Below are 20,531 nucleotides of genomic sequence, written 5' to 3'. Positions count from 1 at the left end.
TGGTTGGTCCTCGCCCCCTAGTGTTAGCTTAAGAATTAATGTAAAACAACCATAAAAGAAAGAACATTGTATAAATTAATTTCTTTTGTAAAACACAACCAGAGAACACAATTCGTGTTCATCTAAAGTGTTACATAAGTATAAAGACTCTTTGTAAGGCATCAACTCACAGAATTAAAAAAGAAAACCAAAAACCAACAACAAAAAACGAAACAGTAAGATGAATCACATTTGCTGTGTAGAGAGCAACTTACAGTTTGTACTTAATTGTATGCACATGGCAGTATAAAAGACCAACATAATTTGCTTTAAGGACTCAAAAAACTCAAACAAGAGGCGTTGTCTGGGTACTGTGAATTAGAGTGGTTTGCATTAATAGCACTGCATTAATAGGCAGTGCATTAGATAGGGCTGAGTTACATACAGATGTTGAAAACCAGTTTTCTGTTAAGCACTTCGCTGCTTGAGTGAGCACAAGCGCTGCGCAAAGCTTGGCCTGGCAAAGAGCCTCAGCTGTGAGGCAAAAGGGACAGACGGAGCAGAGATTTCCAAGAAGCTGAGTACAGAAATCTTCTGCTTGCCACACGGGAACGACTAAATGGAGTTCAGTGCTTTACCTCGCAGTTCATAGCTCGAACAACATGGCCAGAAAACAGTCAGCAAACAACTAGAGAGGGAGGCACTGTGGCGGCAAGCCAATATAACTGATAACCCAACAACACTGTGGGCAGTCAGCTGGACCATTACTAAGAGAGCGAATGGAAGAAACAGCAGCCATTCCCATCCCTGCGGATCAGAGAGGGAATGTGAAGGGTTTCTTTTTTTATTTATTTCCTAAAGCATTAATCAAGTCTGTCCCAGGTCTGAATTTCACAGTATTTTCTACTGCCGTTTATTGGATGCTCAGTTGTTTCCTTGAAACAAATTTCAAACAAGATCATGCCATGCATCTAACACAAAAGCAGTTTCTCTCCTTTTTCACAGAATGGTTCAGGTTGGAAGGGACCTTAAAGATCATCTAGTTCCAACCCCCAGCCGTGGGCAGGGACATCTCCCACTAGACCAGGCTGCTCAAAGCCTCATCCAGCCTGGCCTTGAACACTTCCAGGGATGGGGCATCCACAACTTCCCCGGGCAACCTGTTCCAGTGTCTCACCACCCCCACAGTAAAGAATTTCTTCCTGATATACAACTTAAATCTCCCCTCTTTCAGTTTGAAGCCATTACCCCGTGTCCTATCGTTACATTCCCTGAAAAAGAGTCCCTCCCTATCCTTCCTGTAGGCCTTTTTCATAAGGAGTTACTGGAATGATTGACTCTGCACATGTTTTCATCCTTGTCCACAGGGTTAATTCTCAGGAATAGCAGCTTGTTTTTGCTAAAACCCACAAGAAATGAAATCTGGAGCTGGTTATGAAGACAGCTATTCAAAGTGTGGATGAAGTGCATCCTGCTGCTGGTGGGAACCTAGTGGCAGACATTTATCGCCCTCCAGAGCAGGAAGGGCTCCTTATCTACTTGAAGAGAATCTATTCAGTTCTGAGCAGCAAAGATGACTGGTCTTACTAAAATAAAAGGAAAAATTATGAAAGGGAGTAATTTTTAAGGTGATGAAACACAGAAGACAAGCCTGCACTTTTGCTATTGTTAGTATAGTATGTACTTGAAATATACATACTTACATCTGATCCTGTCATAAAACTAATCTTCTTTTTTACTTTGCAGACCATGTTATTTAAAGGCAAAACATAGCAACCTTGGCAGGTAAATTGCCCAGTGTTATGTGTCATCAAGTGTCGCCTCCCATTTAGTTTTCTATAAAAGCCATTACCTAGCAATGATCACAGTGATAAGGCAGCTTACTTACCCATTCCTTCCTTACTGAAATAGGCACAGCCTCATGGACCAGCTTGGGAGATTCATTCAATCAGATGCTAAAGGTATGTAACTAGACTTATTAGAACGCTTTACCAAGAGAGTTTTAGTTACATTTTGGTAGTTTTTCTCAGGATTGACAACCAAATGAAAAAATTTGTCTTCTTTCTTTTGTAATATTGTCCAAAAATAGCAGCAGCATACATTTTCAAGATACAAAGAAGGGAGAGAGAAAAAAAGCTTGTGGAAAAAAAATTTGTACACTTACAAAGTGAGAAAAAGTCTCTGGCTATTGGTCCTTTATGCATTTAGAATAAAGTTAACAGTTTTAACTAGGCAATTATTTCTCTGAATGATACCACACTTAATGATTTTTAGATGAGGGCAAAAAGGAAATCACAAATCTATCTAGACTAACTAATCCTTGCACAGGGGCCACATATAGCCTCCCTAAAGTAACTCCTTCCAGTTAAGAGCTCTGGCTAAAGCATTATTTTTAAATATGTTCATCAATGAAAATTCAATCACAATTAAACTTTAGGAACGCAAAAATAAAAATGTTGTACTGTATTTCTGCTATGCAAGAGTTTAGCTTCCAGCTTCAGTTCTTCCTTCTGGGTCCTGTTGCCATCTTTTTCCCCGCTTGATCAAAGAGCCTATTATTATTATCTTTCACTTTCCTGCACAAGTAGTTATAGATTGTGGTCAATTACCTGCTGACTAAAGTGTTGTGATTTTTTTTAAATAATAATTTAAATTTAGCATACAGTGTTAACATTAAAGATATTGTGAATTTCTAAGGTTTTTAGATAAGCTTATAACAGTATGCCCCTGGCCATGTATTCCTGGTTATATATGGAGGGAAGTAATTTCTTCTTTAACAGCATTGACTAGAAAAATCAGGCTTATCTGACTAACCACAATGGTTCTTAGCGCTTCTCCAGTAAACAGTGTTTCCTGAGGAAAAGCATCTGCAGCTCATCCTGAACACATGAGCTACCTTAGTAGTTCTTACCTGAACATTCTGTATTTTGCTCCAAACACCTGGTTTTCTCCTGGACGTAGATTCCTCTCATTTAGTTACATCCTTGCTTTTTTACTTATCCATCCATTAATCATTGGATCTTGCATATTGTTTTTATTAACGTCTTTGACAAAAATATTTTTTTACTGTAGTGCCCACATTAAATGTATCTTGTGTTGCTACTAAAAGAACATAGCTTTCTCACGACCTTATTGTTTAGTATGTCTAAGACCTAATGTCTGTCTAAGGTCTTGCAAGACCTTACCGTCTATCTGGCAGCAGCTTGGATGCTCTCACTCACCCCCAGCTGCTTCAGCTTTGTTGATTATACAGCCTTAGCCCAGATATGCACAGCCCAAGTTTTACAGAGCATAGGATGAAAAGTTAATAATTTATAATCTCACACTCACTGATGTTATTTTGGTGTATTATTTTACGATTTATTAACTCAGATCTGAAATAACCATTCTATTATTAATCATATAACTGCAAGGTGCCTATTCCTTATAAATAGACCAAATGCCAAAGTAAATGGTTAGTCCTGACTTACACATTTCATACTATTTTACAGTCCACCATGTGAGAAATTTCGTATTAGAAATTTACTACTTGACCCTATGTAGTTAATAATATTTTTTTTTTAATTAGATAATTTTCTAATAAAATCTAAGAGTAAGGATACTAAAAGATTCTCATCTAGTAGCAGTTTTAATTTCTCTGGTGAAAGACAGTAATGAAAACAGCAGTATGATATTAGATAACCTTATGTATTAACAGCAAAATTTTCACAGTGAGATAAAACATCATTTCCTATTTACCATAGTAGCCATGCACAAGAGCTGAAATACATTTTATTTTCATATTTGCATAGATTCTAAGTTACACTTCTGCTGATTAAGCTTACTAGGGGTTTTTGATGGCAGCGGACTTTCATGTGGGGCCATGCTACTGTTCTCTTACCTAGCAGAGTGCGTATAGTAGGAATAAACACACACAGAAAAGGAGAAAAGGGTCTGACCTGCTTGTGGCCTCTTGTTGGAGTCTATGGGCAGCAGATGCAGACAGAAGCCAGGAATGTACTTTGTTCTCCTGTTATTCAGGGAACACGCAAGGTCCTTGTCTTGCTGCACATGCTCCGGTGAGAGAGAAACCTATGAATGCCACCTATCTCAGGTGCAGCAAAACCAGACATCCACTCCATTCCAGTGCGATGTACAAAAGCACACATGGCTGAACAGCTTCGCAAAAGGATCCAATAGTCACTAGAGCTAGGACACAAACTTTGAAGTTTTCCAGCAGAAACTTGTTTCATGATAAAAAGGGGTCACAGTAAATTACACCAGTATTGATCAAAGTTCTTACGTAGATCTTTAAAGAACAGCATGAAGAAAAGCCTTTCCCTTCAGAAACATTTTGAAATCCAGGACCATCTGGGACTTCATTATCCTAGTCCAGAGCCTGTGCAGAGACCAAAGCAACATCCCAGAGTGCTGATGTGGTCACGATAGCTTTGGCAGATGACTCTTACACCCCTTTGCTCCTTTGCCCAACTGCAATAGCCTCAAGTAAATCAGTCTTACAAAGGGACTTCTTACAGTCTTACAGTCTTCTCTTCCTACAACATGTCACACTATTAAATCTATTTTTTTGGTTAAAAATGGAATTAGGGGAGCATTCAATTGCTGTTAAACACTGATCTAAATAATGTATTTTCAGATCCTAATTATTGTTGTCTCACAAACATTCTTTGATTTGCTGTTCTTATGGACTTCCTTATTGACAGAATAAAGCAGCAGATAGCAATCTGTAAATGAAGCACTTTGTAAAGAGACTGGTCCATTTATGACTAGATGCAGGAAAGGTCTTACTGAGTTTCCCTCATTTGGATATTTTGAGAGAGAACGTTCTGTTCAAATCCATGCTCAAAAGATCATTCAGCAAAAAGTGTAAGAAAATTACTACATTTCCAGGTATTGATTATATTCATTACTATTATAGCTCTTAAGCTTAGAATTTAAAATGTTGACTATTTTTTTTTTAATATCAGTTTGTAGAAACCATGGGGAAAATGAAAACTAAAATCATTCCCATTTCAAAGTTATAGAATCAGGCTAGTACAAACCTAAAGAAAAGAGAATAGATTTCCTTTTGAATCTGTAACCTTTCAAGTTTTATCCAAAAACTTTTAATGATGAAAGAGTGAAATTCCCTTTCATCTAATTCCATATCATTCTCTTTCTACCGTATTTCTCAGAGCAAGTATGAAGGACCAGGCCTTTAACGGTACGTTACTGTAAGAATCAGACGCTTAGCCTTTTACAGTAGGTTCACAGCAACCTGTTGTTTTAGATCACTGAGGTATGTCAAAACCCAATCTTTTCCACAGAAGTAGAACTATTCTTTTATATTCATGTGCTTAAAAATTTGTGTGCTTAAAATATTGCCCGGTATATTCTGTTCTCAGACCAGCACTGAGCTAGTCTCTGAGCACACAACTCTTCCAGGGCTCTAGACCATCCTCAGAAGCAAGTTCACTACTTAAAGAGAGAGTTTGCAATTAAAGAGAAATTTTACAATTGCTTTCCTCTATCATAATTACATGCTTTCCTTTCTTAAGTACCATTTAAATGCTAGTTTAAAACTAAAGTGTTTTCGCTTTGTTCACCATTAAGGAATATTGGAAAAGATACGATTGTACTTAATAAAGAAACTGCTGCCACATTTGGAAGACAGAAGGAAGTACCATCAGGAGTTTGCCTCATCCACTTCGTTTCATGGAGTGCATAATATTGTCCAAACACGGAGCAAGACTCGCAAAGTGCTGTGGCTGTTAGTAGTGGCAGGCTGTCTTGCTGTTGTTGTTTGGCAAATCTGCTGTCGATTCATCTACTACTTCAGCTGGCCAACCACAACTACAGTGGTAGTGCAGTATGTGGAAAATGTCAAATTCCCTGCTGTGACTTTTTGCAACTTGAACAGGTAAAAGTTATGTTTGTCATTCACCCTTGAGAGACAGCACCTCTTTATTTGAATAATATAAAGTAGTAAGATTCCACAACTTTCTTGAAAAAAAGATCCCACATAAATCAAGGAAAATATGGCTCTGAGGGGTGTGTCTTCCACACCACCATATGACATTTAAATGAAGAAGAAAATAGGAGAATCAAGGAAGAGAGGTTGTTTTTTTTTAATCTTCTCCCTCCTTCAGATGAGCAATTGCACTACAGATTTTTAAGTTTCAAAATATAACTTTGAGTAGAAAAACCTCTCTGGTGCTGTTCTATGTATAAGTGTATGTGTGCCCTGAATAAAGTCATCCTGCGTCATCCTGCACTGCGGACAGACGTCCCTCTTGATTACAGTAGGCTGTGTATTATAAAAATCTCTCTCTCCTTGTAACTACATTGCGAGTAAATAGTCAGCTACCAACCATGGCAGTTGTCCGCTTAAGTGTCAGTTTGCTGTCATATCCATCAGTCGTTCATGCTGTGCTTATCCTTCCCTCCCGGTTTTGGTAACCAGTTTTTTCATTGGCAGGACAAAGGAGCACAGATTTATCCTTGTCTTTAGTTTTTGACTCAAATTGAGTTGTGCAGAGTTGTTCCTACCAATCTTCCTTAAGTTTGGGCATTAAGATCTACTGTACAAATACACTGATATGTTTTTAAAGATAAGATTTCATAAAATGGCAATTCTAAAGAACATGGTATTGCAGTTTCATTTTTATTCTCTTACAACTGTTCTGTGAACCCTCACTTTACTTCAAGGACTTCAATGCTATACATCTAGGAAAGCAAGCCCAGCACCAATGTGTTTGAGATTTTCAAGTGGATTCTAGGGGTAAGGATCACCCTTGGTTTATACCACTGTGTCACTAGCCACAGAGCTCGTGAGAAGGCAGACTGTCTCTTTGCTGGGGTGTAGTGCCTTAGTAAAGCAGGCACATGAGACTACTGCAAGCGCACTTAGAAATCAATTTTCTAAATGATGGAAGACAGCTTTTTTGAAAGAAACTGCTCCTCCCAGCTAGTCTCCTGCATGTAAATGCAATCGGTCAGGTTGTCATCAGTTCTACAAATCTGGTTGTTGGCTTATGCAGATGGCTAATCTGCTCGCTTTGTGGTTGTTTTATTTTTTATTTTTATAAACGACAACACCCAATAGAAATGTTTCTAACACAGTCAGCCAGAATAGCCCTGGGAAGGTGTCCGTTTTCAGGCATGGAAAATACTTTCCTAGAAATGCAGAGTATATTGTTTATTCATGTTGTAGAGATCAAAGGGCAAAGTGGTGACAAAGAATCACTTACAGTTTGTGAGCAGACAACAAACTGTGACACAGATTTGGCAAGAGCAGCCTTGAGATCAGTCCTATAACTGCAGAACTCCAAGCAATTCTTTCTCCTTCCCGCTGACAGGTTTCAAACTCACGCAGTAAGCAACCTCAGAATCATTTTTGTAATTTGGAACATCGTGTCGGGAGTTCTCCAAAAATTTGCTATGGAAGATAAATATTCTCAAGAGCTAAATGATTTCCTCCATGGGAACCAGAATTTCAGCATCAAAGAGTTTACAAGGAAAAATGGGTTTTACCTGAACAGCAGCACATTGCTAGAATGTGAATTTTTTGGAAAGCCATGTTACCCACAGGTAAATATATTTATTTTACTAAAACAGTAGCATAGAGGGGATGGGAATGTATTCTTACCACTCAACTCGGGACATCTAGTTTTGCCAGCTACTCCCCCTGTTTTCCCTTTACAGTCAGCCAATGGAGAAAAAAAAGTCCTGCTTTAAATCACCCTGAGGACCCCAATTCTCCCACTGCCTGCAGAGTCAGCCTGCTGGACTCTCTGAAGTGTAAAAGGGATTTCAGCCTAAATTCCTCTCTGCCTAGCACCACTTCTGCATAGACAGCAGCCTTTGAAAGCTGTCAAACCTCCAGGCTGTATCTAACAACCTTTTCCATAAATGGCCTATAACGAAGGTCAGTTTGAATGGAGTTTTTTGCATGGTTGCATAGTTTTACTGTTGAGGCAAGAATATAGACAGCCAGGGTAGCTATATGCAGAGCCCACAGGAATTTTAAATAATGAGATTAAAATAGCCCATCTTTGGGAATTTCAGACAACAGCAGAAGAATATAATATTCTGTTGGGACATATGTTGATTCCTCCATACGGCAATTCCCAACTTAAATAGAGAACGTGAACAGAAAAGTCAGCCCTATATTCTTTCAGATTAATCTAATTTTTAGATATGCTGTAGCTTCTAAAATTAGGCATTGGAGAGTTCTCTTAACTGGAAGACACTAGTGCTAATAACTAAAACTAAAGCAATGAGATGCAATTATATTAGCAAATGTTTTCAGTCAAATTATGAGGTAGCTTTGGGGAAAAAATGCAAATATTGTACTTTCATATGTAACACGACATTTAGTTTTGAAACAACCTTCACTAAACATCTACTGGAAAAATTAAACAAGGTGTTTTTTGAATGTATAATTTCTACAGAATGCAACAGGTACAGAAAAGCAACAACACCTCATTAAATGATTCTGAGCAGCTCATAGGTATTAATAAACAATGTGAAATTTCTCCTATAAACTTCATTTTTTCCTACAGAAAGGGATGAAATCCTTTTGAATATTTCCATCAATTACCACTTTTGTTATTGTAATATTTAGCCCTGCCTTTGGGGAAAAAAGCAAACCAAAATAGTAGTCCATCTCTTGTATTGTGACTCGCTAATGAAACTTCAAGTGATCTTTCTTCCCTATTTCCATTTATTGAAGGATTTTGAACATGTTTTCACTGAATACGGAAACTGCTTTACTTTTAATCACAATGACCTTCCAGCAAGAAGAGTGAGTTTGTCTGGAAGAGGCTTACATTTACTTTTTGATGTCCAACAGGTACAGCTATCCTAATGATTATAAACAACGAATAATATAATAACTTATAGATAAGTAGAGGTGTTTGTTTGGGTTTGGTTTTACACAGACCTTCAGAATTTCGTGCACAAAATTCTGTATCAAGACTATTTCTGAAGGAGAGGGTATTTTAAAGGAAAGATCTAATACAGATTTTAAAACTCAGAATTAGTATTGACTCTGTCCCCAGCTAAATGGTTCTAAAAGTTGTGAATCAGCAGATATATGTATATATACACAGTTCACCTACAATCAAAACAAATCATCAGGCACTTCAGAATAAAATAATTTCATTTTATTAAAAGGCACAGTAGGGAATGTTGTATGGTGCCAGTTTCTAAGTAGTGCTGAATTTTAGTTGGAGCGGCTGTAAGTGCTCAATGCCAGCTAAGATCTGGTCTTTGCACTGTAAATAGTCTCTGACCTTATTAGAATTGTCTTTGACCAACAAAACCCAAAAAACTTAGGGAATATCACCATGCGAGATCACAGAAGAATACTAAAATCTAGTGTGATAAATGCCTTAGACACGCACTTTTGGTCTATAGGAATTATGAGACAGGAGTGACAGGTTCTGGAGAGAGTAATTGAAAGTTTGCTGAAATGTGATGGGTAGTTCCAAGTGAAAGGAAGGAATATCCAATTTATGAGTAAAAGTTCATCTCTGCCTTCTTGCTTTTGAAATTGGGAGACGACAGAAGGAATAAAAAACCTGACAGTTTACAGTAACTGGAAAGATACCCACAGAGGAACTCAAAGTAAATTGAAATCAGTTTGCTTCTATACTTTTGTGTAAATTGCCAAAAAACGTAACTAGAGATACAAGACCAAATAAAAAAGCATAGTACCATTTTAAATATAGATAAAGCTTCAAAGGGTAAGCAAAGTCAAAACTATTTTACATTATTCTTTTTGTATCAGGAAAAATTCACTGATGAACCTGCTCTTGGTCATACTGATGCTGGTATAACTTTTGTTATCCATTCACCCAAAGAGCTTCCACGCTTTGACGGTTTAGGTTTATTAACACCAGTTGGCACGCATGCACAAGTCGCAATCCGCCAGCTGAAGGTAAGTACTTTGTCAATCAAGTGGAAATACTGGTCTTTACTGTCTCTAATACTCTTCTGAAGCATGACAATGCATTAGACATTTTGGAAGTTAAAGTATTAATCAGGCCAAAGTGACACCTAAAAATAACACTTCCTCCAGACACAAACAATATAGACAAGATTACTGCTTTTTTTTTTTTTGAGGGGGGTGGATTAATTGGTCTTCAAAATCTGTTTTTACTAAAGTCAGCCTTTCTTTTCTAACATCTTATAGTCACACTGACATGCAGTGATACAAGGACACCACGGCAGTTCTCCACCGCCACATTCTGTTACTATTAATGTTGTCTCAGATTCCTAGTGGAATCCAAGTGAAGTGGACTACCCTTCTGTGCTAGGCTGTCTGATTGTGTCCTAGTTTTGCTGTAAGAGAGCGGAGATGGTTTTATAACCCCAAAAGCACACGCTGTAATTGCCTCCAACTAAATCACAACATTACTGCTTATGTCTTCCACAGGCTTCCTTTAGCACTTTAAAATGTGAGAAAATAGTGTCTAAATTTAAAAACAGAAAAAAATTATATATTTTGTTATTATTACCCTACAGTCAATTATCCAAGAATACCCATGGGGAGAGTGCAAGCCTGATATAAAGCTTCAGTACCACAAGATTTATAGTACTAATGGATGTTTGCAGGAATGCAAAGCCCGGTACATACAGGACTGGTGTGGCTGTTTGCCATTCATTCTTCCAGGTATTTCACAGGAATGTCATAATATCATACACTGTATTTAAGGATCAACTTGCTAGGATGTTATTGAACACCTGTTCATTGAACAGCAAAAGAGATTGGGCACGTACTTGAGGGATATCTACAGCTGTGATTAATTGAAATTATATATACACTGGGTTTGTTTATGGTTTTGTTTTTTTGTTTTTAATTCAGAAAAAAAAGCAAGATATTCGATTAGCTCTAAATCTAACATCTGGCCAATGTCTGTTCTTCGAATACAGACCAAAAACCTTGAAAGAAAAGATTATGCCTCAGGGCTGTAAAACCAGTCTGCAGTCTTCAACCTGATGTCCTAAAGAGCTGGAATAAATCCATAAAAAGTCCTAGATTTTCACTTGTACTGCAGAAAACCTACTTTGCAGGTGTTCAGCAGCCACAGCAGAACTGATTGCCTGAAGACAGAAACCGAGGTCCCCCACACAAACCATGGAAAGAGTCTGTCACTAGAAGAGGGCTCTGCAAAAGCCAAAAGGCTGCATGGTGCCATCTAATGAACTTGAAATGCTGCATACAGGTGCATGCTGTAATACTCCCCTTGAGAATCGAGGCATCTTAATCACTCTAGAAATGTAAACCAGTAACTCTAAGCCCTGACCACTCTCATTCCTCCCACCTTTTCAACATTAAAGGTAATGATTACACTGTCACCTCTCCCTGAAGCGAGAGCTGGAACCCAAATATCTGCTTTCACAATTAGCGGGCAAGAAAACCACTGTCAGGCCCGCACTTTCTGACTTAATGTATTTTTAAATATCCTCAAGCAAGGTAGAATGTTTTCACTGTGTGACACCCGCTGAATAATCTCCAGCCTGTTTGTCTGACAACTCCTTAGAAAGGAGGTTGGCAATCTCCTGGAAACTCTTGTGGAAAGGGATTTGAGATGGAAATTAAGTCTAGGTCTCCCATAGTCAGGGTGAGCGCTTCATCCACTGGCAATTAGATAACACCTTCGCTAACTATGTGCTAAAAGGCTAAGTAATATTTCCATTCAAGGAAATAAACTGGAGTGAAACTGAGGCCATTTGAAATCTGAAGATTTTCCTCTCAGCTCAGGGTGCTATCTTACCCATCAGGTCTCTGAATCATTCTTGCATGCAGTTCAAAACTTTTGCTGAAAAATGTAAGGCATAATCATATATTTCATCTACCTACTCTGTTTTTTTCATTTCCACTAGCAAAACCAGAAATTCCTGGCCTTGGCAAGCTAACACAAAGAGCGAGCCACGAGCTTAAAGGCAGTGGCTGGTACACATAATGAAGATATTTGCTCCAACAGCAAGGCTCTCAGCTCAATCTGTTGTCTCTTTCTTACTGTGTATCCCTTTTGGTGTTGGTAACTGCACTATGCCCAACTGAATTGTTTTCCCAGTTGTATAATGATAAACATGAAGTGCTGAGCAGGCTTTGATGACACTGCATTTCATTTCAGTACAAATAGAGCTACGGGTTAGATTGTTAATTGAAGTTCCTAAAGTTTTTTGTTTATTTTTAAGGAAATGGAACAGAATGTGATTTGCTGAAGTTTTACAATTGTGTTTATCCTGCAGTCTGTAAGTAATAACTTCATATTAATTTGTCTAAGCCAATTCCAAATAGTAGACAATATCTATCAGTTAAAAAAAAAATACTGGAAGTAATACTGAAATATAGTACATCCCAATTCGTTTAACATTCTGAAAATAGAGAGCAGACAGACCACTAAATGCATGAAAATTTAAAAAACCAGACACAACAAAACCAAAAACAACAACAAAACCAAAGGAAAAAAAAAAGTAAGAATTCATTTATTTTAGTAATCAGAAATGATTCAAAATGGAAGAATGCTCAATTAATCTGTTTTCAATTATCAAGCCTCCGGCTCACAGTTTTGCTTCTTCATGGTATAATCCTTCTAGCTCCAATGTTGCATTCTTTTTGTTTGTCATAGAAAAGCGAACAGCACAGTAATTACCGGTTTGTTAACTGCTAGAAAATATAATTAAAAAAATCACTGGACTTCAAGGTTTTATCTTTACAAAAGTAAAATGGATTATATCTTGTCAAAGTGCTCCAAATACAATTAATTTCCATAAGCAAGTAATCTGCACACAGTAGATATGAAATTTTTAAATCTCTACAACAGACTTTCTGGAAAATACTGCAAATGGTAATATGGGAAGTAACTTCTCATGAACTTTAGAAAGCCTCCTTTTAAATTGTGTTGGATTCTGCTACGTAACATGACTCTCCCTTTCCAAAGGAATGGAAGATTAAGATACCAAGTAGATTAACAAGTTTTGGGGCACCTGTGCAAGGGTTTATGTCTGTTTTGATTAGGTGTGTGCAACATTCAGGCAACATCTGCTACTATAAACAATGACTATTTCTTTTTCCTGTGGCTTTTTTGAAATCAGTTCCACTAAGTTCACATTCTTACATAATCAGGATCTTTGACAGCCTGTTGTGGTGGAAATAGAGATATTCTTTTACTTAATGGACATTCTGTGATCAAGTTTCAAAGAAACAACTGAGCAATAAACAAAAATGACCCCTAAATCCTACCAAGGGTGGATAGGATTCAGAGCTGGATCCCATAAGGAACTAACATCACAGTGCTGTACACAGCGAACCACCTACAAAGCCTGGCTTGTATGTGTCTGGTCCCCAGTTAAGTGCCAAGTCTCCTTTTACAATACAGGAGAGGATAGACACCCGATAACAAAACCTCAAATGACAGCACACTGATTCAGTATCCACAGGACCTACCACTGGTAAGAGCATTTATTTTAGGAACTCTAAAGGTGGACTAACCAGAATGAAATCCACAACCCTAGCGTACCTGGTGGGTGCCTCAAATCATCAACTAACAGGCTGAGATATCGCCATCCCTGTGGTTTACAAAAGCAAGAAGTCCAAGCACAGAGGGAGCAGAAACAACATCTACCACCACAGCAGGGCAAATAGAGCATCACAAGCAGGAGGTTATGGTACTCATCACAGAGTACCGGATGGCTTTGGGTTATAGTTTCTACTTCAGGAAGTATTTATGCCTTACCATTTTTCTTCTACATGAATTTTCTCCAACTTCCACAGATTTCTATAATGACTTCTGTTTCTCCCCACTTTGATGAGCAGCCAGACCTGCAGACTTTTGTGACTTCTCTTTGGTATTTGAAGAAACAAAGCTGTCCCTAAACCCTCTTAGCTGTCTTAAACCTAATTTTCAAATGGCAGGCAGGGATTACGGTAAAGCAAACTTAGTTTACCAAGATTTTTTATGTGGTTATCAGATGACAGTAAACTACAACTGGCATTGCTCTGGAAGCTGTTACTGTGCATTGAAAGGTGCTAGGCAAACATCAAGGTATCAAGATCAAGGATTATATACTTATAACAAATGTATTATATGTATGCAATCAGAAAGCTATCACAGAACATCTTCTGTAACTAGTCTTAGACATCAAATCTTCTGTTGTCCTACTGTTTAACTGTGGATGAGAATAATAAGCACGTAAAGTTCTAATGAAGGCAGAAGAACTTAGAGGTGCTGAATTTCTTTGGGAAAAGTGACCCAAAAAATCTCAGCCCTTATTACTGTGCACCAGCTTCCCGAATGCCAGTTATAAACACTTATTTGTTCCTTCAAAACTGGTAAGAATCCAGTTTTCTAAGGATAATTAACCCATATCTTTATCAATGTCAGTTAAAAGCAATTTTGTGAGTTTTTTTTTTTTAAAAATAATCTTAAAACCATGTGCTTTTCTAGCAACATTATGCAAATTCTTTCTCCTGGAATTTCAGATGATATAGAGATAAAAGGATTATGTACAGTAGGAACTCACAATTCCACTTGCCCTACCCCATGCGAAGAAACGGATTATCCTACCACTATCACCTATTCAAGTTTTGGAGGAGAAAAAGCCATAAAATACTTTTCTACAAAACTGAAGAAAAGCCCAGAATACATTAGGTAATCTTGCTTTACACCTTGTCTAATAAAGAAATGATCAATTACTTCTAAGTGTGCTAACAGAGTGTATGATGTAAATGTGACCTTTTAAAAAAATACTCTTATGTGTGGTATTAATAATGTTGTTTGAGAGATAAAATAATCTCTGAGGCAAAATCGGTTAAGATTTATACATATTCATATATATAAAATATACATAGATACTGCTAAGACCTGTGGATATCAAAATAGATACTGCAATTAAAAAGTAATGTTCTCAATTACCTTCTATCATTGATCTCTTATAACAAAGTTTTTTAGTCACTTTTGCAATTAAGAGGAAAGAAAAGTCAGGGTTATCAAACCTATCCACGTGAGCAACCCATCCAATAGAGAACACAAGTCTTCACCCTTTCACAACTGAAGTCAAGGAACAACCTAAATACGTGCTATACAAACTTGTTCTCCTTTCTCTCAACCCACTCCCAAAGGAAGCTTCACAAGCACTGAAGAGCGTTATTGTAGCAATACTGAGAGAGAGATATAAAGAGATTTATTGTAGCAATAATGTCACAAGTTTAATAAACATTTCTAGTGTTAGTAGAATTCACTAATACTGTTTACATTATAGGAGTTATTTAGACAATATTTGTTACAATATCAAATCTCATGAGGTAGCAGAAGAGTGAAATAGCATGGTTCTATCTACGTGACTGAAAATGCTACACAGCAAAAGAAAGTAGGTTTATACCCAGAGACCTTCTAGTGTGAAAGCATATCTCAACAGTATTGACTACATATTTTATCCAGGAAATAACGTTTGAACTTATGTTATGCATAGAGCTGTGTCGCTTAGTAGTAGCGCTGAGTTGACATAATCTGCATGCCTCTAAATTCATAGAATAGATATCATATATGCTTATGCTTTAATAGAGCATATGTGCCTTACTGCTACGATATAATAAACTGATGACAGATTTCCTTGCAAATACAAGCATTATATATCCAAAAATAGAATGATTTCCAGATTTTTTTTGCTAGAAAGATACAGTCTAGTTGCCAAAGAGCATTTAATAGTGTTACAGACTGAATTGCCTCTTCCTTACAGATGTAGATGTTACTAGTACAAATAAGTATTAAGACAGGTGCTACATGAACTCACTATACCCACAACATCAAATTATGTTTATAAAAACCATAGAAAATTTGGCTAATGAAACATCTATGAGTATTTAATTGTTTCAGTGACTTCAGTTTTCTCAGTCTTGAAGCCATCAGTCTGCAAATGTTTGCATATGTTTATACAAGAACAGGAACTATATGAATCACAGAATAGTTTGAGTTGGAAGGGACCTTTAAAGGTCATCTAGTCCACCCCTCCTGCAGTGACCAGGGATGTCTTCAACTAGATCGGGTTGCTCAGAGCCCTGTTCAACCTGACCTGGAATGTTTCCAGGGATGGGGCATCTACCACCTCTCTGGGCAACCTGTGCCAGTGTTTCACCACCCTCAGTATAAAAAAAATTCTTCCTTAAATCTAACCTCTTTTAGTTTAAAACCATCGCCCCTTGTCCTATCACTACAGGCCCTATTTAAAAGTTTGTCCCCAGTGAAGATTATGACAATTAAACCTGTTGTTGTATGCAAAAGATATTAATCCTTTGAGGAAGTTTTATCTTTGTTGATTATTTTATTGTCTGTAAACATCATACGTAACCCAGTAATTACTCAATTAAGCAAGTGAAAATACAGAACATTCCCCTGTTACCAAGCCTTAACCAATAGGAATCCTGTCCACTTATTAATGAGTACATATTCTGAACTATAAAATGTAGAGATCTATTGATTTCTGAAGATGTAAGAAGGGAAAAGTTAAACATTTACTGGTCAGTTCTGCTAGCAACTCCATGACAATGGTGGGAAGTCTTATTTAATAGAAGCCATGAGGATAAGGTTATTTTTATTACTCTGTGCTACTTGAAATTTTAGACTTATCACCTAAAGAGATAGAAGTGATCATTTTGTATATCAAATACTTTATTTTCAGTGAATATTCTTAATGAGCTCATTACTACTGTCAACCCAAAAATCTGTAACTGTTCACACTTCTGAAGAATAATTACTACTTTTATTCTTAAAGGTCACAACATTATGTGCGCAATCAGTTTTTGTGTCTATTTTATTCCACAACCATTATGTTTATATTCCATTTAGGAGTTACACAGAATCTTTCTGTAGACACGATATCATAAAGATGAGCTCTTTACTCACACTGAATCATTCCACAGGTCTTGCTCCAACTGAGATTTACCTACTCTCCTATTTTTGCAGCAGACAAGAATATAATTAGGTAAGCGAGGCTACTAACAGAGGATAGAACTAAATCACCAAGTATAGGACAAGGGCTCTTCTGCATTAACATGCTCATTGAAATAAGCACAATTAAATATGCAGTTGCACATAAACAGGAGTAGTAGACTACACTTGCAAGCACTGTATCCACTGTAGATCAGGATGCTCTAACACTTTCACTCAAGCTTATCTCTGTGACCCTTAAAAAGTATATGTCTACCTCATAGTACAGAGCTAGAATTACTTTTTCAACATAGCCTGAAAATCTACTCCTCTGATAATGTCCTGTTATAACTGCTGTTATTAGGACACTTTTTTTTTTTTAAATCTTCAGTCATCTAACTAATTTTATTAACTCTCATCTAATTGTTCTTTAAAAGACACCATCACTCTCCCTGAACTTGGTCCATGCTGATAAACGTTGGTAAAAATGAACAGCAGTCCTGACTGCCTCAAGTAATGCTGTATGTATTTGTCATTAGGCAGAACCTTGTGCGTATTGACATTAAATATCATGATCTGAGCTACAAAATAACACAGCAGCAGAAGGCTTTGACTATATCTGAGTTGCTTGGTAAGTGAATGTTTAATACTTATTTATTGCTTATTAATAATTAATCTAAAATTTAAAAAAAACACAAAACAAAACACAAAACACACACCGAAACCAAACACACGAACGAACCTGTTTTTTTTTTATTATTATTATTTCCCCTCCTGAGTCATAGCCTATGTGGAATTCTAAGCAAAAAGCAAAACCTTTTATATTATAATGGTAATAATCCTGTCTGCCTCATGGGCATTTTTATACTGCCCCCTGTCAGTCCATTAAAGAACCTCCGGTATCGACAGCAGCTAAGTGTAAGAATTAAGCTTGGCACTACTTTACAGCTATATCACACACAGGATTGTAAGAATACTGAAGTTTACAGGATTTGGAGGGGAGACAGAGAACATGGAGAGGAGAAGCACGAGAATGGTTTAAAAGGCATAGAAGTAGGAATTAATTTAAGTATCTGTTTCACAGTAGGATGTGTTGTGTTGTACTTCTTTAGAATTTTAAGAAACACATTAGTCTTCTCCAATAAACATTCTTAAGAATATTAATTCTGTTTTCTCAAAGTAATGGGTTATGTATATTGAATTTATTTAACACTTGAACCCAACAGGGTTTTGTTTGCTTGCTAGCCTAAACCAAATGCTTAGGATGACATATGTTTATTTCTTTGTATCACAGCTGATGTAGGTGGCCAGCTCGGATTGTTTTGTGGTGCCAGTATGATTACAATTGTAGAACTGCTGGAGTATATTTTTACTAACTTCTGCTGGATGTGCATCTTTCTTCTATTGAAAGCTCCTGAAATGCCTCAATGGAACAATCCATCCCAGAACCAACCAACGCACAAGGAAAAAAAGAAGGGAATTCAAGAATGTTAGTGGCTTACAGAAGCAAAAAATAATTGTTTCTGCAACTTCCCGTCCTTTTTAAGATACAAAGGAGACAGTAATATTTTGCATTGCTTCCTTCCCTGCACTCCTTATTCTTCCTGCTTCTTTTATTGCCTAGAACTATTTAACTGCACTAAATCATTTTAAAGAGGGAACTCTGGAAAGTCTGGCTCTTTTTCTCATGTAAAGAAAAAAGTAATCTTTACTTAAAATTTTATTTTAAAGAACTACCAATTTTTTTAAATAGCATAGCAAGTGATACTGACATACAATGCAATTTAGCATTTCTGACCCAGTTTTTATCTTCTGTATTTTGAGTTAGGAGAAATAATATGCATGCCAAATTAACACACACAAGTTTCTTAACTACCATAAAGGTGGAGCATTGCTATGCTGAAAAAGAAGATTCCTTATTAACGATGAAGTCTTTGCTAGTAGTTTATCACTAATACATGTTGCAGTGAGGGATATCATATCTTTGCCTATCAGAACTAGGAGTGTGCCTAATAACAGTAACTTCTACAGTGTATTATCCGTTTGTCTGAAACGCATCAAAACCCCAAATCTCACGAGTCTGCCAACTACTATAGAGAACAGTAGGGCATCTGAGGGGATGGCAAGTGAGCAAACATAGGCCAAGTTCAGCATTTAATGTCATGGAAGCTGATAATAAAGAATAGAGGCTTCATCTAAGTCTTACTAAAAATCAGTGAGAATAAGAATTTCGTGGCTTTGGTGCTGAATCGGGCTTCCTAAACATTTATTCATTTGAAAATGTTCAGAAAAACTTCTGTGCTTTCCTATGTCCGTGTGGGCCTACGGAGCAGGAGTGGTTTATGCTCTTATGTATTTAATCACCAAAGTCTTCTTTAAAAAACTTCCAAAGATGTGTAATAGTGTAGTGTAAATAGACACTCTCCCCCTGCCCAAGCTCACGGAACAAGAAGTGTGCACTGGAGGGGGGTGTTGTGTTCTTTTTAAGTATAACTTCTTAGTAAACAGCATAATCATTTTAAAATGTGAGAGTTCATAGAATAATTTAACTTTCTACAATGAAATTATATGGTACATTTCTTTCTCTAGAATAGGTCTCTGAATACAGTTCTGAACAAATCCATGCCTCCCCAAGTCCCCTGCCAGAATCTATCAATCACGGCTTTTGGTGCATTTGGAGGTGCCAAACAGAGCCTGGATGGAAACCCTTTTAGGGGAGGTAGACACAAAGCAGTCTTGTAAGAGATGAACCCATGACTAATTTTAAGACTACATGGTAAAGGATTACCCTGATTTGAAACATCCGCTTCTATTCAATTAACTATACATAATAGTAATAGATAACACTTTATTTGAAAGCTTAGAGACAGTTGTCTAGACTTCTCTCTAGCGCCATATTAGACTTTGCTAATCAAAACATTTTTACATTAGAAAGCTCACGAGGGCTACAACATTATACCTTCTGAACCACTGCTGCCCAGTCAGTGCCTGGGCTCTGCCACCCTCAGGCTGCCCAGGAGCATGCCTGTGTGCTCCGAAGTAATGTCAATGCTGCACCTGAAACTCCAGGTGAGCAATCAGCCATAGCCACCCTCGGTAATTCACACTGCTCTTCCATACCATCCACTCAAATTCAGTGACTAATAATAAATTGGTTTCTACAAGGACAGTAGTAAGTGCATTTACTAAGCAGCCAAGTCCTTAAGGTTAGATATAAAGTAATGATAATGACCATCGTTTGACCATTATTGGCAACAGCTTCCCTTCAACATACACCCTAAAATAAGCAATTCGGGAAATACAGGAAATGTTTTTGCTTTCTAGAAAGAGATACCTTGATTTTACTCCTCAGTAACTGCAGGCTTGAGAGACCTTAAAGTTAAGATTTTTGCTCTGTTCTTTTTTACTGGTCATTTCTGCTGGGACTTCCCCTCCCTTACTATTACCAAGCACATTTGGAACCACAGCCATACAAAAAGGTCTACCTAACCCCACTCTCCAAGGTGTGTATTGGCCAACACAGAGGAAGAATAGAAAGAACAGAGTGAACATACTACAATATTTCTCTAAAGATTTCTCCCAGCCTCAAACAGCTCGTAGCTGTGGAAGACTTGAGCCAGAAGAAATTACATT

General features: G+C 37.3%; 1 protein-coding gene across 1 annotated transcript; it reads left to right on the top strand.

Moving 5' to 3' along the window:
- Positions 1–1,819: 1,819 nt before the first annotated feature.
- On the top strand, positions 1,820–18,428 carry ASIC5 (acid sensing ion channel subunit family member 5). The gene is made up of 10 exons (XM_074588862.1): positions 1,820–1,940; positions 5,572–5,878; positions 7,317–7,548; positions 8,693–8,812; positions 9,752–9,901; positions 10,489–10,636; positions 12,169–12,225; positions 14,456–14,624; positions 17,438–17,529; positions 18,193–18,428. The coding sequence occupies exons 1-10, from the start codon at positions 1,901–1,903 to the stop codon at positions 18,390–18,392; spliced, it is 1,515 nt and encodes a 504-aa protein (XP_074444963.1). The 5' UTR covers positions 1,820–1,900; the 3' UTR covers positions 18,393–18,428.
- The last annotated feature ends 2,103 nt before the right edge of the window (positions 18,429–20,531 follow it).

Source organism: Larus michahellis, chromosome 5, assembly GCF_964199755.1.
Source record: "Larus michahellis chromosome 5, bLarMic1.1, whole genome shotgun sequence".
NCBI classification, from domain to species: Eukaryota; Metazoa; Chordata; class Aves; order Charadriiformes; family Laridae; genus Larus; species Larus michahellis.
This window is presented reverse-complemented; position numbering and strand designations above follow the sequence as displayed.